This window comes from Anoplopoma fimbria, chromosome 16 (assembly GCF_027596085.1).
Source record: "Anoplopoma fimbria isolate UVic2021 breed Golden Eagle Sablefish chromosome 16, Afim_UVic_2022, whole genome shotgun sequence".
Classification (NCBI taxonomy): Eukaryota; Metazoa; Chordata; class Actinopteri; order Perciformes; family Anoplopomatidae; genus Anoplopoma; species Anoplopoma fimbria.
Window position 1 is genome coordinate 25,523,838 of NC_072464.1, and position 14,237 is coordinate 25,538,074.

Sequence of the window (14,237 nt, forward strand, 5' to 3'; positions counted from 1 at the left end):
ATACTATGATTTATTTTAAAACATACTATACTATGACTTTATTCGACATACTATACTATTTATTTACTATGACTTTTTTCATTCGACACTATGATTTTTTTCAACATACTATACTATGATTTTTTTCGACATACTATACTATGATTTTTTACTACCTACCTGGTATAAAACCTGACCTCCTTCCACTCAGTCCTCTTCTCTTCTGTTTCTGGAGCAGCTGTTGTCTTGTTTTGTTGTTTTGTTTTTACACATCTACATAATATGATTGTTCACTTTTAAGTTTTTTGTCTTCTTTGTTGTTTCTAAATAAATATATCTATCGATGACTTTTAAACTTGTCTGGACTTTCTATGACATTCTCTACTATTTACTTTTTCCGACATACTATACTATAACTTTTTATGACATACTATACCATAACGTTTTTTGTTTATAAGTTATAAGTACAGTTTGTAGTTAGTTTTGAATGCAGCAGTAAGTATTCCAGTTTGTCGGTGTGTCTCTGCTCATGTGAAGCTCTGAAACTAATCGACCCAACTCTACAAACCACCGGTGGGTCTGTTATTTTATCAAAATATACTGTTGCAAATAATCAGAACTTTAAATTCCATTGGAGATCCAAAATGATCCCAAATAAGTCAGACTGAGTATATCCATTCAGTATCTCATAGAGCTTCAGTGGAAAAATACATAATGTATATTTTTGTGATACTGTGTGGAAATATGTGAGAATCGTGAGCTCAATGAGTAATTAAACATAAAATATGTGACCCTGAACATCGAAATTACACGTGTTATACTTTCAACTTCTTGTGACTTTCAAAATAAAATAGAAGCACAAAAAGTAAATAAACCAGAGCAGAGACGACCTGTAGTGCTGATAATCATGCTTTATTAAATCAATAATTGGAGAAAAACTCAAGGAGGCTGCGAAACGCTACAACTCTAACTTCAATCAAAGCAAAGTGCTGGGCGACCCCCACAACGCGTCTCTCCTTCCTCGTCCTACGCGGCGTCGGTTGGTTTTTTGGCCGCTTGGCGGCGCCCAGCGTGACTGAATCCTAAAAACTAACACACAAACACACTGCAGACCTCCGAGAGACGGCTCTGCCACTGCAAAACGAGCGACAAGGACGGACTCTCATTCACCGTGATTGGCCAGGAGGATGGTATCGACTGGAGAGCCGAGCCAGCGGTCGCTTTGCCAGAAGCAGAGCTCAAAAACAAAAATAAAGACACACTTATGCTCAGGGAGTGCAGGCCGCTCGCACTGTGAGCGTGTCATTGAAATGGCGGTATGACGTAATCAGTCAGAGTGTGAGGTCCGGTCGTCCTGCTTACATGAGGGTATATGCAAACAGCACTCGGGATCTCACGCTCTCGTTACAAAGCGACAGCGGTGCCGTCGTAGTTCTGTCTCCGATTGAGGTAACGTCAACAGGGAGCCTCTCTACCTGTTGAGGCAATCTTTAGACTTCAACGTGTCGTTGAGGCACAGAGTTTAGTTTCTCCGTTTAACAGGGTATTCGTTCCTCGTGGAACTTTCTCCTGTTAAACCACATTTAGTTTCATTTAGTTTCAGTTAATATTATTGTCATAAATAACAATGCATACATTTCCCATAACCGTTAAATTCGGCTATATACATTATGTACATGTCACAGAAAAATGGATCAAAGATCCTAAGTCATAGTTATCCAATATGGCACATTTTATAACAACGTTAGACTTGAGTCTAGTTTGGCATAAATTAATGTCAAGATTGGTACAAAAATAGTTCATATTTACAAGAACAGAAATCCAGATCTTTATCACGTAGATTATTTTGTTAAATTAATAAATAAAAAGGCATGGAAGTAGGGAAAAGGGGGAGTTTGGGTATTAGATTTGTTTGTGTTTTTTCTACACTGATCGAATGCTAATGTGAACCGTCGCTGTGTCCGATCCGAGATCGTTGGACAGCTTCAGGGTGTAGCTCCCAGCGTCTTCCTCCTTCACCCCGGTGATGATGAGGGTGGTCAGGTCTTCAGAGGTCTCGATGTGGAAGCGTCCGCCGGCCGTCACCTGGATGGTTCTGCCGCCGCGGGACCACTGGATGTGTTTGGCATCGCCGGAGAAGGCGCAGGTGACGGTCAGGACTTTACCCGGCTCGATGCTGATGTCCTCCGGCAGAGCCTCGATCCTCGGAGCAGAACCTGGAGACCAGAGTGAGAGTTCATCAATCGGAGTTTAAAATAAGATATTAGTGGCCACAAGGGACGAGTATCGCTAGGATTGTATTGATACTAGTACACTTATTGATTCGGCTTATCGGTTCGGTTCTTTATGATTATCTTATGAGAGAAAAAGATCATTTTTAAGATTAGAATCAACATTGATTTATTATTCTTGTATGAACCAGGAGACAACCTCTGGTTCTGCCGAGTGAATCCAAGTCTTCATGAGAACAAAGAGAACATGAAGGTTGATATACGTAATGTGGAGCAAAAGCACGAGTTCCACCAGGAAACTTTTAACCGTATGCCGTTAGCAACATGTGATGTTAGCACAACAAGCTGATTGGTTGAGAGTCAGTCACAACCAGTAAACATCCTGGTCCTTAAAAGAGAAGTCAGAGCTTCCTGTGTTAAAGCTGCATTCTCTCTGCTGTCCACCAGGGGGCGACTCCTCTGGTTGTATAGAAGTCTATGAGAAAATGACTCTACTTCTCTCTTGATTTATTCCCTCAGTAAACATTGTAAACATGAGTTTATGGTCTCAATCTCTAGTTTCAAGTCTTCTTCAATACAGCATGATGTTCATTTAGTAAATTATGCTCCATTTAGAGTCAAACAGACCATAAAGCAGGGGATGCTTTAGGGCGGGGCTACACACTGATTGACAGGTCGACACCAGAGACGTATACGGCGTCTCTACGTCACTCCTCCTCAGTCCTAATATGGTCACTTCCTGTATACTTGTTGTTGGAGATGGCCTCGGCTAAATTGCCGAACTCGAGGCTTCAAAACGTCCCTAAACCTTTTGGCCACAGCATTTGACAACAGAGAGTAAGAAATGCAGATGAGCATTTCGATTTTCAAAATACAGCACCAAAATGGAGTAGCTTGCTGAATTAACTTTGGTTTGTTTTGCATCCCTTGGAAGTTTAACGTTTGTAGCAATTTTTTTCAAAAGAAGTGCCTTTTGTTCTCCCTGAATATTAAAGTTCAGGTAACTAAACTACTTTTAAATCTGTTTAACAGATTTTTATCACCGATCTTACCGATGGCTCTGAACGAGGATCCCTCCATATGGGAGGAGCTGCCAGTGCTCATGGCGTACGACTCAGATGCCATGGAGGACATGCTGGACATGGACATGGTCTCAAACTTCATCTCAGCTGCCATGCTGCTGATGGAGCTGGACTCCATCATGGATGACATCATGGCGTGCTGAGCGGAGGAGGAGGAGGAGGAAGGAGGACGACTCCTCCATCGTGTGCATTTCCTTCTTCATCATCATGGATGAGCTCATGGAGGACAACGACTCCTTGTGGCTCATCGTCATTGATCCTGATGCTACAGACGGAAACAAGAAATAAGTTAATCTCCAGGTCATTCTTTACCCAGAATGACATTTGATTTAATCTGCTTGGATACTTGAGTCAGGTGCTCACCTTTAAGTGCCAGTTGCTGCTCACGGTAGGCGGTTATCTTAATGCGAATGGACTGGAACACCTGTCCGCTGAAGGAGAAGGAGGATTTTGAGACTCCCCCCTCTGATGTCATCTCACAGGTGTACTCGCCCTGATCGCTGTCTGCCAGATCGTGGATCAGAAGGCTGCAGGAGCCCTCGGAGTAGCGCGTCTCAAAGTGGCTGCTCTGTGAGAGCCTCCTCCCGTTGACGTACCACACCACCTCCCTGACACTGCTCTCGCAGACACAGGACATCCTCACCGAGCCCTCGCTGGCCTCTGCCGTGAGCTGACTCAGGACTTTGGGAGGTTTTGGGATTGGGGATTTGACGGTGGGTGGAGACATGACCCTCTTGGGGGACATGATGGGAGGAGGAGACTTCACTCTTGGGGGTGATTTGATTCCCTCGGGTTCGGGTGACTTCAAGGCCCTTGGTGATTTGATGCCTAAAGGTTCTGGGGACTTGATTCCTCTTGGTGATTTGATTCCTGCAGGTTCTGGGGACTTGATTCCTCTTGGTGATTTGATTCCTGCAGGTTCTGGTGATCTGACACCTATCGGCGTTTTGATTCCTGCAGGTTCTGGGGATTTGACACCTTTTGGTGTTTTGATTCCTGCAGGTTCTGGAGATTTAACACCAATTGGTGATTTGATTCCTGCAGGTTCTGGAGATTTAACACCAATTGGTGATTTGATTCCTGCAGGTTCTGGGGATTTAACACCAATTGGTGATTTGATTCCTGCAGGTTCTGGGGATTTAACACCAATTGGTGATTTGATTCCTGCAGGTCCTGGGGATTTGACACCCCGAGGTGATTTCACTTCCTCAGGTACAGGTGACTTTACTCTCTCTGGAGACTTGACCGGTGGTGGTGACTTGTGTCTGGGTTCGGGAGATTTTATACCCAGTGGTGACTTAACCCCCTCAGGTTCAGGAGATTTGACACTTGGCGTTGGCGACTTCACACTCGGCGTTGGTGACTTTACACTTGGAGCAGGAGACGTTACGCTTGGTTCAGGAGACTTCACGCTAGGAGTTGGAGATTTGATTGAAGGCTCTGGGGACTTGATGCTGGGCACAGGGGAAGTTATGGAGGGAGCAGGTGATGTGACTGAAGGCTCTGGTGACTTCACACTGGGAGTGGGTGACTTTACAGATGGCTCGGGGATTTGACAGCCTTGACCTCCTGTTTGGGAGCAGGTCTGCGGATGGTCAAGGTGAAGTGAGCCTCCTGCCTGCCTGCTGAGTTCTCTACCACCACCGTGTAACTGCCCTCATCGGAGGCCATCACAGAGGAGATCTCCATGCTGGACTTGTACTGAGTGGTGATGACCTGGACTTGGTGAGATGAGATGATGGTTCTGCTCTCGTGCATCCATGTCACAGTTGGTGCAGGCTCCCCATCGATATCACAGGAGAATCTGGCTGATTCTCCCTCTGCAACCGTCACAGACTGGGGCTTGGTGAGGATTTTGGCAGGAACAGAAGGCTTCACCTTGTGGACAGAAAATTCTTCAGCAACAGCAGCAGAAGATGACTTCACTTTAGCTTCAGAAGTGGTGCGTTTCCCAGACAGAGAAAACTTTTCCGATGAGTAGGAGGAATCAGATGACAGGTATTCAGCAGAGGCATACTTGATAGATGAATCATACCTCTCAGCAGAGGAGAACCTCTCAGAGGAGGCAGCATATCTTTCACGTGTCACAACCTCACGTGTCTCTGTGAGCTTAGACTTGCTCTCCTCCACCTCGAGGTGGGTCTGGGAAGCATAGCCAGCTTTGAAGTGGCTGGTGTGATAGTGGTCAATTCGAGTGACTTCAGGGACATATCCTTTGGGAACATCCTCATCCCTGCGGCGAGAGGAGAAGGTGGTGTAGCCGCCACCGGACACATCGAGGGTGGCATAGTCGGAAGCTTCTCCCTTGGAGTTGGAGCACACACAGCGGTATGTGCCACTGTCCTCCTCCTGGCAGTCCAGAATAGCGATGGACAAAACGCCGCTCATGTTGGTGAAGACGTATTTTTCGCTGCTTTCAGAGATTGCAGTTCCATTGTGGAGCCACTTGACCTCGGCCTCCGGCTTGCTTTGGATGTTCAGGGTGAATTTGGTGTCTTGGCCAATCGGTATGCGATGAGAGCGCATCCTGACCGTCACGCGGGGCGCATGGTCCAGGCTGAAAGGTGTCTGGCTAACCACCTGGTATTTCCTCTCGGACTTCAGGGCAGCCTTTCTGGCCTCGTAGCGGGACATGATGTCAAAGCGGGCCGACCGCTCAAACCTGGAGGAGGAGCGGGATGACCTCTCAACAGACCTGATGGGGCTGGGAGAGCGGGGACGGGTCCTCTCAGGGGTGGGGGACCTCCTCCCTACGACCTTAACTTCTGCTTCTGCTTCTACAGGCGGCCTGGAACGTGACGGTCTGATCAGCTCTGAGACTGGGCGCATGAGCTCGATGTAAGTGGGAGACAGTGACCTTCTCCTCCTCATGAACTGAGAAACGGTGCGTTTCTTCTTTGTCTCAGCGACCTCGACAGCCTCGTACCTCACCTCCTGACCCCTCTCTTCCAGTTCCATGGTACGCCGCTCCATGGTACGCCGCTCCATGCGGACAGGACTGCGGGTAGGAGAGGCAGAGAAGCCCAGCTCCAGTTCGTCCTCCAGCATCATTTTCTCCTCCTCTGTTCTCCTCATGGAAAGGTAGTCATCCACAGGCATCAGCAGCTCCTCGTCACTAATGTCTCCCAGAGATCTCCTTCTGGATCTGAAGGAGACCTCGGATTCAGGAGAAGGTGAGCGGCGGGCCGGCCTGACAGTCTCCAGGTCATCCAGAGTGAGTTTTGGAATACGCCATCTTGGCCTGTACTGGTCTGTGATTCTTGGGAGGGGCATGACATAGAACTGCTCCCACCTGGACAGGCGAATACGTCTCTGCCTCTTCTGCACAATCCTCTCCATCTTCTCTGAAACCTCATACTGGTCCCTCAGTTTTCTGTACCACTTCATGTCAGAGAGAGGCACAAACTTTTTGATGGCTTTGTCCTCATCCAGAGCTCTGGGATCATGGACCACTGGCTCAGGGATTTCATATGGCATGAAGATCCTCCTCTCCTCTTCCAGCTTCTTGGTCTCAGACTTCACCACTGAGATGTCAAACTCGCCCTCAACATTCTTGGTGCTCACTGCAGGCTTGTACATCTCTGCAGCGAATTTGAGTGCATCCTGGGCTGTGGGGTTGAAAGGTACGAGCTCCTCAGTGGCAACAATTTGCAGAGCCATCTTGTTAGTCTTTTCAATTTGTTTCTGTACATGTCTGTATTTCTCCTCCTCGCTCTTGTACTCTCTCCTGGTGTAGGTAAGGCGGTCCACCTTCAGTGTAGCCTGGCAGCTTGCAGAGCCAGCAGAGTTGGTTGCGGTAACCTTGTACACACCGGCGTCCTCGAGCAGAGTATCTCTGATGTGCAAGACATGGTAGTCAACGTCCTGCTGTATGACAACAACCTTGTGACCGAACTGTAGTGTATGGCCGTCCTTCTGCCATTTCAGAGTAGGAGTTGGGCTTCCTGAGACTCTGAGCTCGAAGCGGACGCTGTGTCCCTCGACACAATCGACATTAGCCAGCAGACGTTTGAACATTGGCCTCATGGTTTCCTCCGTTACAGGATGAGGTGTCACAGTGAGACGGGCTTTGCAGCTGTCTTCTCCAAACTTGTTGTGGGCCATGACAGTGTACTCTGCATCATCGTCTAAACTCAGGTTGTGGATCATCAACTGGTACAGACCCTTATCACTGATGAACGTGTACTTGCTGTCATCTTCACCTGGCTTGATTCTCTCCCCGTTCTTCAGCCATGTTACGTGAGGCTCTGGGTGCACAGTGATAGTGACACCGAAGCGAACATCTTCGCCAATGTAGGCAGAGCGATTGTAGAGAGGCAAAGTGAACTCTGGTGGCCTCTGCAGGAGTTTAGTCCTGTCAACTCTCCTCCTCAGCTTCTTGATGGAGCGGCTGATGTAGTGCTCTCTGATGCTCCTCACAGTCTCCACAAAGAGCTCTCCATAAGCACTGTCCTCTCCTTCATCACTCACCACCTTGCATCTGTACACGCCATCATCACTCTCTTCAATGTCCTTCACATAGATGCTGGCAAAACCATTACTGTAAGTAATCTCATACTTGGTGCTTGCGTGTAGCTGACGGTTACCGTGGTACCATGACACCTGAGTACTCTTGTCGTAGTTGGTGATGCTACAGGTGAATCTGACATGGCCGCCTTCTTCAGCGGAGCCATGCATGACTGGGCCAGTGCGAAGGCCATGGTACTCAGTTCCAATCTTCACTTTGCCCACGGCCAATCCTCTCTGGTTCTTGAAGGCGCCGCCGTAGGCCACACGAGCTACAGATACAATGGTGTCTGTCCTCTTTACCAGAGACTGGTAGTACCTTCTGTGTCTCAATGTCCTAATGACCTTGTTGCTGATATGCTCAATCTTCATCTTGAGCCATGGGTGCTCCAGGGCCTCATGTGCTGTCATACGGAGCTTCCTGTCTTTAACCAGAAGTCTGTCGACAAAGTCCATAGCCTCCAGGCTGATGTCCTTAAATGCTTCACTGTCAAAGATGTATTCACAGTTGGAGATGTTCTCAATCATCTGTGTAATGGACTCTGCACCAAACGGATTAAGGCCACTGAGCAAAACGTAGGCCATCACACCGACAGACCACATATCAGTGGCTGTCGTGACCAGGTCGTGACGGTGGATCTCGGGGGCGCAGTACTCTGGAGCTGAGAACAACATTCTGATGTTTTCTCCCGGCACCAGCAGCCTGGCCTGGCCCATATCAATAATCTTTATTGTGGTGCTTTTCCTTGTGGTGTAGACAATGTTGTCTGGGCGGATATCAAAGTGGCCGAAGTTGTGGCTATGCATGAACTTGAGGGCAGAGCAGACTTGTCTCAGGTAGCGGACAATCTCCTGCTCTGTAAGCTCAAAGTTGCTGGTGCCAAGGCGCTCAAAGATGTCAACTCCAGACAAGAATTCAAAGATCAGGATGATCTCCTCCATGCTTTCAAAGCATTCGTGGAGGTAGATGACATTCATGTGCCTTGCTAAGTTGAGGGCTTCAATTTCTCTGAGAACCAACTCACGGTCAGTTCCTTTGACCTTGATAAACTTGGCCATGAAGGTTTTCTTTGTGGCAATCTCTGTGCAGCGGTGGACCGCTCCAAACTGGCAGCGAGCAAGTTCCTCAGAGATGACGTACTTGGAGGACAGCTCCTTCACCTTGTAGAACAGAGCTTCCTCCTTGGTGATCTCTCTGGTTTCATCCACTTCTTCATCGTAGTTCCGAATCACAGACTTGTCTTCCTTCGTGGTGATGGGCTCTGTTGGCTGAGAAGGAGGGCTCAGGCCAAACCCGTTTTCAGCGATGACCCGGAACTGGTACTTGGTCTTTCCGAATATGTTAATGATGGTGATGCTGCAGTCAGTGGTCTGTCCAGCACGGATCCACCTGTCAGCTGTGGTGGGACACTTCTCCACAATGTAGTTAATGATGTTGCTTCCACCATCATTGGCAGGTGGCTCCCAGGTCAAGGTGATGGAGTCACGAGAGATGTCGCTGACAACCAGACCCTTTGGAGCTTCAGGTATGTCAGCCACGTTCACTTCAATGGTTTGCTTGTCCGTTCCAAACCTGTTCTTTGCTGTTATAATGTAGTAGCCGGTATCCTTCCTCTCCATGCCCTTCTGGAACACTAGCGATGTGAAAGACCTGGTGGTGATGACTTGGTGATAAAGAGAGTTGGAGAGGATCTCCTGTCCCTTCTGCCAAGTGATTGCTGGCTCGGGCTTGCCAGAGATGGGAATCTTGATGGTGATGTGATCACCACGGACAGCATGGACTGCTCCCATTCCCTGGAGCTCCTTAGGCAGGTGGATCTTAGCAGGAACTGGAATTAAATATCGATATTTATTAATATTAATCAATTTAAGGAATTACACTTGCAGAGGATGCAAATAATGACTTCTATAAATCATGAATTTTTTTTTATTTTTGCAATACCAAAATTATGTCATTACCTTCCACCTCCAGGTTGGCTGTTGTAGAGATGGATCCTGAGGAGTTGGTTGCTCTGACTTGGTAAACTGTGGCATCGCTCTCCTCAGCGGCAGTGATGACCAGCTGGTAGTAGCCTCCCTTGAACTCCTGGGCTTTAATCTTGGTTCCATCTGCCTCGATCTCTTTTCCACTGCGGTACCACTTCACCAAGGGTCTGGGATATCCCACCACCTGGTGGTCATGGGAAAAATATTTAAGTTAATTACTGAAACAATAACTCAAAACATAGACTTGTGCTAATCGATTGGACTGATTGAGTGAAACATATATCAAACTTCTTAATGACTCTGGATGTCCCTTTTATAAACCATTACACTATTATCATTTCTAGTTTTAACACATCTAGACCTTCATAAATGTGGACATAGCATTTCAATTCTTGAAAGCAATTGAAATACAGTTAAAATAAAGTACCTTGGTGACAAAGGTTGCATTGGCTTGGTATTTGACGGTCATGTCCCTGATCTCCTCCCTGAACGCTGGAGCACGGGGAGACTGGTCGGACTTGGGAATGATCGGCGCTGAGATTTCACTCCAGTCGCTTTCACCACCCAAGTTCTCACACTTGACGCGGAACTCATACTCGAAGCCCTCAATCAGGCCTGTGACCTCATAGCTGGTCTCCAGCATCTTCTTGCTGGTTACTGACATCCACTTGTTCTGCTTCTTCTCACGTTTTTCCAGGTAGTAGCTGGAGATTTTAGCTCCACCATCACTGCTTGGAGGCTTCCAGCAGACAACACATGAGTCCTTGGCAGAGCTGATGATGAAGGGCTGTTGTGGGATGCCAGGTTTTTCTGAGAAATAAACAGTGAATGTTACTGTAGTGCTCTACATGTAAAGTTAGTTGTGACTCTCTGCAATGTAGCCACAGAAGCCCAAACTGGCAAACAAAAGATGCATGGACTCACCAAATGGACTCTTAACGATGACCACCGATGGGATCTCCAGAGACTCACTGACTCCGTATTGGTTCTGGGCAGAGACTCTGAAGTAGTAGCCAGCACTCTCTATCAAGTTGGGGATGCGGCATGTGGTGCCAGAAACCGAGGAGGACACCAGGTGCCACTGCTCGCCTTCTTTGGCCTCACGTTTCTCCACAATGTAGTTGGTGATCATGGAGCCTCCGTCGTCCTTGGGGGCCTTCCAGCTAATGACCATTGAGCTCTTCAGCAGGGCGTCAACAACAACAGGGCCCTCAGGGATGCATGGTTTATCTGGAGAAAATAAAACGATCGTTAAAGGTTGTTTTTATTCAAAAACATAGATTTAGTTATAGTTAATTGTAATTCATATGTTTATGACTAAGAATACTTAACAAGTGAACCCTTTACTGTGCAATCTGCAAGTTAGTGTGAAACATTTTTTGATTTTCATTTGAAATTTAAAGATAATACAGATGTCTTCACTTGAAGGCTATATTCTTTGAAAGAGTTTTGTTATATTTCCTGTTCCCAGAAGTCTTGTGTTACCTTGGATTTCAACGCGGAGCGAAGTGTCGATGGTTCCGTACACGTTGCTGAGCTGCACCTTGTAGCGGCCAGCGTTGCTCTTCCTCTGGACGTTCCTCACCACCAGGTGGGTGTAGCTTTCAGTGTTTTCAATAATAACATTCTCTGAAGCGTTCAGGGGCTTCTTATCATAGAACCACATGATCTTGGGGATGGGACGTCCAATGTAGACAACATGGAGGCGGAGGCTGGTGCCAGCCCCGGCGAAATACTTCTCCTTGAGAGGGAAGCCCGGGTGGAACTGGGGCGCCGCCTGCAGTCGCAGTTTGCCACTGGTCTCGATCTCTCCGGCTTCGTTGATGGCCCTGCAGGTGTACAGGCCCTCATCTTCCTGCTCGTCCGTCAGGATGCTGAGGGAGTGGTTACGGCCATCTGAGCTCATCTTGTACTTGCGGCTCTGGATCAGTTCCTTGCCGTAGCGGTACCATTTGATCTCAGGTAGTGGTCTGCCAATGATGCCACAGGTGAGAGTGCCAGACTCGCCAAGCTTGGTGGTTACGTCCTGGATCTCTTCCTTCAAAGCTGGAGTCTCACCAACTGTAGAAACATCAGCAAGGTTTGATTTAAATCATATTTTTTCAGCTGTTTACTTTTTGCTGTTTATTTCTTGCAATCCTGATGCTTACTGTATATAAAGTATGCAGACATGCACAAAAAACTTGACCGTCAAATACAAATATTTTGTTTATTTAACTTTATTAACTTTGTAGGACGGAGGTTGAGATATGCTCTGCTCCTGTGAGCGAATACAATGATTGCAACATTTTGGTTCCACTAACTAAATATGTATTTTAAAGAAATATCAGATAAGTGCCTTTCTGACCAGGCCGTCCTGTTTAATGAGATCAGAATTCTGCAGCAGCTCACCGCTCAGTTTGGTCTTGATGCCCATGGGTGTGCGGCGAGGTCGGCTGAGTCCAGTCTCGTTCTCAGCAAAGATTCTGAACTCGTACTCGGTGGCCTCCATCAAACCGCCCATTGTGAACTGACGATCTTTGGAGCGCTCCTTGATGCATTTCTTCCAGGCACTTTCTCCCGCCTGCCTGAACTCAATCCAGTAGCCCAGAATCTCCTTTCCGCCGTCATGCTCTGGCCTGAGCCAGTGGATGGTGATGCAGTCTTTGGTGATGGAGATGATGTCGATCTCTCCTGGTTGGCTGGGTTTGTCTACAAGGAGACAGACAGGAGGAGATTAATCAAGTTCCTCTTATTTCTATCTTTGTTTTTCCATTCCTTGTCTACTTAAACTACTTATTTATTTGTAATGTTAACTTACCAAATGGATCTTTGCAGACCACGGACTCTGAAGCAGGACCAGACTCGCTCTGCCCAATGTCGTTCTGAGCCACCACTCTGAACATGTACTCTGCATCGGGGATCAGACCCGTGACATTGTACATGGTAGTGGTGATGTGAGTCTTGTTGTGTCGGACCCACTTCTCCGTCGACACCTCTCTCCTTTCCACGTAGTATCCTGTGACGCGAGAGCCTCCATCGTCCCTGGGCCGGGCCCAGGACAATGACACCGTGGTCTTGGTCACGTCCATGATCTCTGGTGGGTTGCTTGGAGGTTCTGGTGGGCCTGGAGGTGAAGCAAGTTGTTAGCGCTATCAATATTTTCAACAACACCTATTGACATCTGAATTACAGTTATATATTGTGTTCAGCGTGTATATCTAATCAGAAAACAATCTATTTACTTATTATGGCACACAATGCTGATTATGTACACAATGCAACTTTTGACACCAGAAGGCATTAGACGTTCCGAAACAATCGCAAAACAAAACTCACAAAGTGGTGTTTTCGGTGTAACAGCCTCATCAGACTTGAGAGATCTGCTGATGCCAAACTGGTTCTCGGCAGAAATCTTGAAGTGGTACTGCACATTCTCCTTCAGGCCCTTCACCACCAGAGAGTTCTCGGTTACCCGGGAGTCCACTGTACACCAGGCGGCCTTGGGAACCTCCCGCCTCTCCACGATGTATCCCAGAATGTCGGAGCCGCCATCATCTGAAGGTGGCCTCCAGCTGACCCGGACCGATCTTGCCTGAATGTCATCAAACTCCAGTGGGCCTTCTGGGATGTCAGGGCGACCGATCACCTTCACCTGGAGCGGAGATATACAGAAAATTACGTTCCAACAAAATATATTTAAGAATGTTAGTTATGAAGTACATTTATTTTCAAGATGAGCAGCTCACCTTGATGTACACGGCCTTCCGGCCACATTTGTTCTCTAGCACCAGGTCGTAGGTACCAGTGTCGTCTTTGTGAGCCTCTTTGATGACCAATTCGGTGATGTCATCATGGGTGGCGATCATGGCCCGGTGGGAGATATCACGGCCGTCCTTGGTCCACTTGCATGTAGGGATGGGTTTACCCTTGATGGGCACAGACAGATGGACGACGCCGCCCTGCCGCACCACGTAGCCCTCCTCGTATTTATGATCGAGCTCGTAGTCGGGATGACCTGAACAAGACACAGATTCAATTTTTGTCAATTAAATATCTGCATTTTAAATCATTTAAAAAGAAAGTAACAGTGTGACAGGTATTTGACTGTAGAATTAAACTGTAAATTGTGGATTTTTACCAAGCATCTCCTGGACTTTAACCACTCCAGGAATCTCAGCGGGCTCTCCAGTACCACCAGCGTTGCAGGCGATTACCCTGAACTTGTACTCGGCGCCCTGGGGCATGTGGGTGAGCGTGTACTCGCACATCTTGGTGGGCGTTGTGTTGCACAGTGTCCATTCCACCTGGTCCACCTTCTGCATCTCGATGAAGTAACCCGTGATGACAGAACCACCCACTTCTTCAGGTGGCAGCCAGGCCAGAGTGACTGAAGTCCTGGTGGTGTCGGTGACGGTGGGCTGAACTGGAGGACCTGGAGGCTCTGTTCAAAAATACAGTGACTCCTGATAAA

General features: G+C 47.5%; 1 protein-coding gene across 1 annotated transcript in view; it reads right to left on the minus strand.

Annotated features, from left to right (window-relative positions):
- Positions 1-1,902: 1,902 nt before the first annotated feature.
- The window catches only part of ttn.2 (titin, tandem duplicate 2), a 201,248-nt gene continuing 188,913 nt past the window's right edge, over positions 1,903-14,237 (minus strand). Inside the window, 15 exon segments of the mRNA XM_054614804.1 lie at positions 1,903-2,195; positions 3,263-3,440; positions 3,442-3,551; positions 3,656-4,186; positions 4,481-4,843; positions 4,846-9,627; positions 9,758-9,968; positions 10,212-10,594; positions 10,709-11,014; positions 11,270-11,845; positions 12,176-12,475; positions 12,585-12,890; positions 13,103-13,418; positions 13,513-13,781; positions 13,905-14,207. Coding sequence (XP_054470779.1) covers positions 1,903-2,195; positions 3,263-3,440; positions 3,442-3,551; positions 3,656-4,186; positions 4,481-4,843; positions 4,846-9,627; positions 9,758-9,968; positions 10,212-10,594; positions 10,709-11,014; positions 11,270-11,845; positions 12,176-12,475; positions 12,585-12,890; positions 13,103-13,418; positions 13,513-13,781; positions 13,905-14,207 — 9,227 coding nt within the window.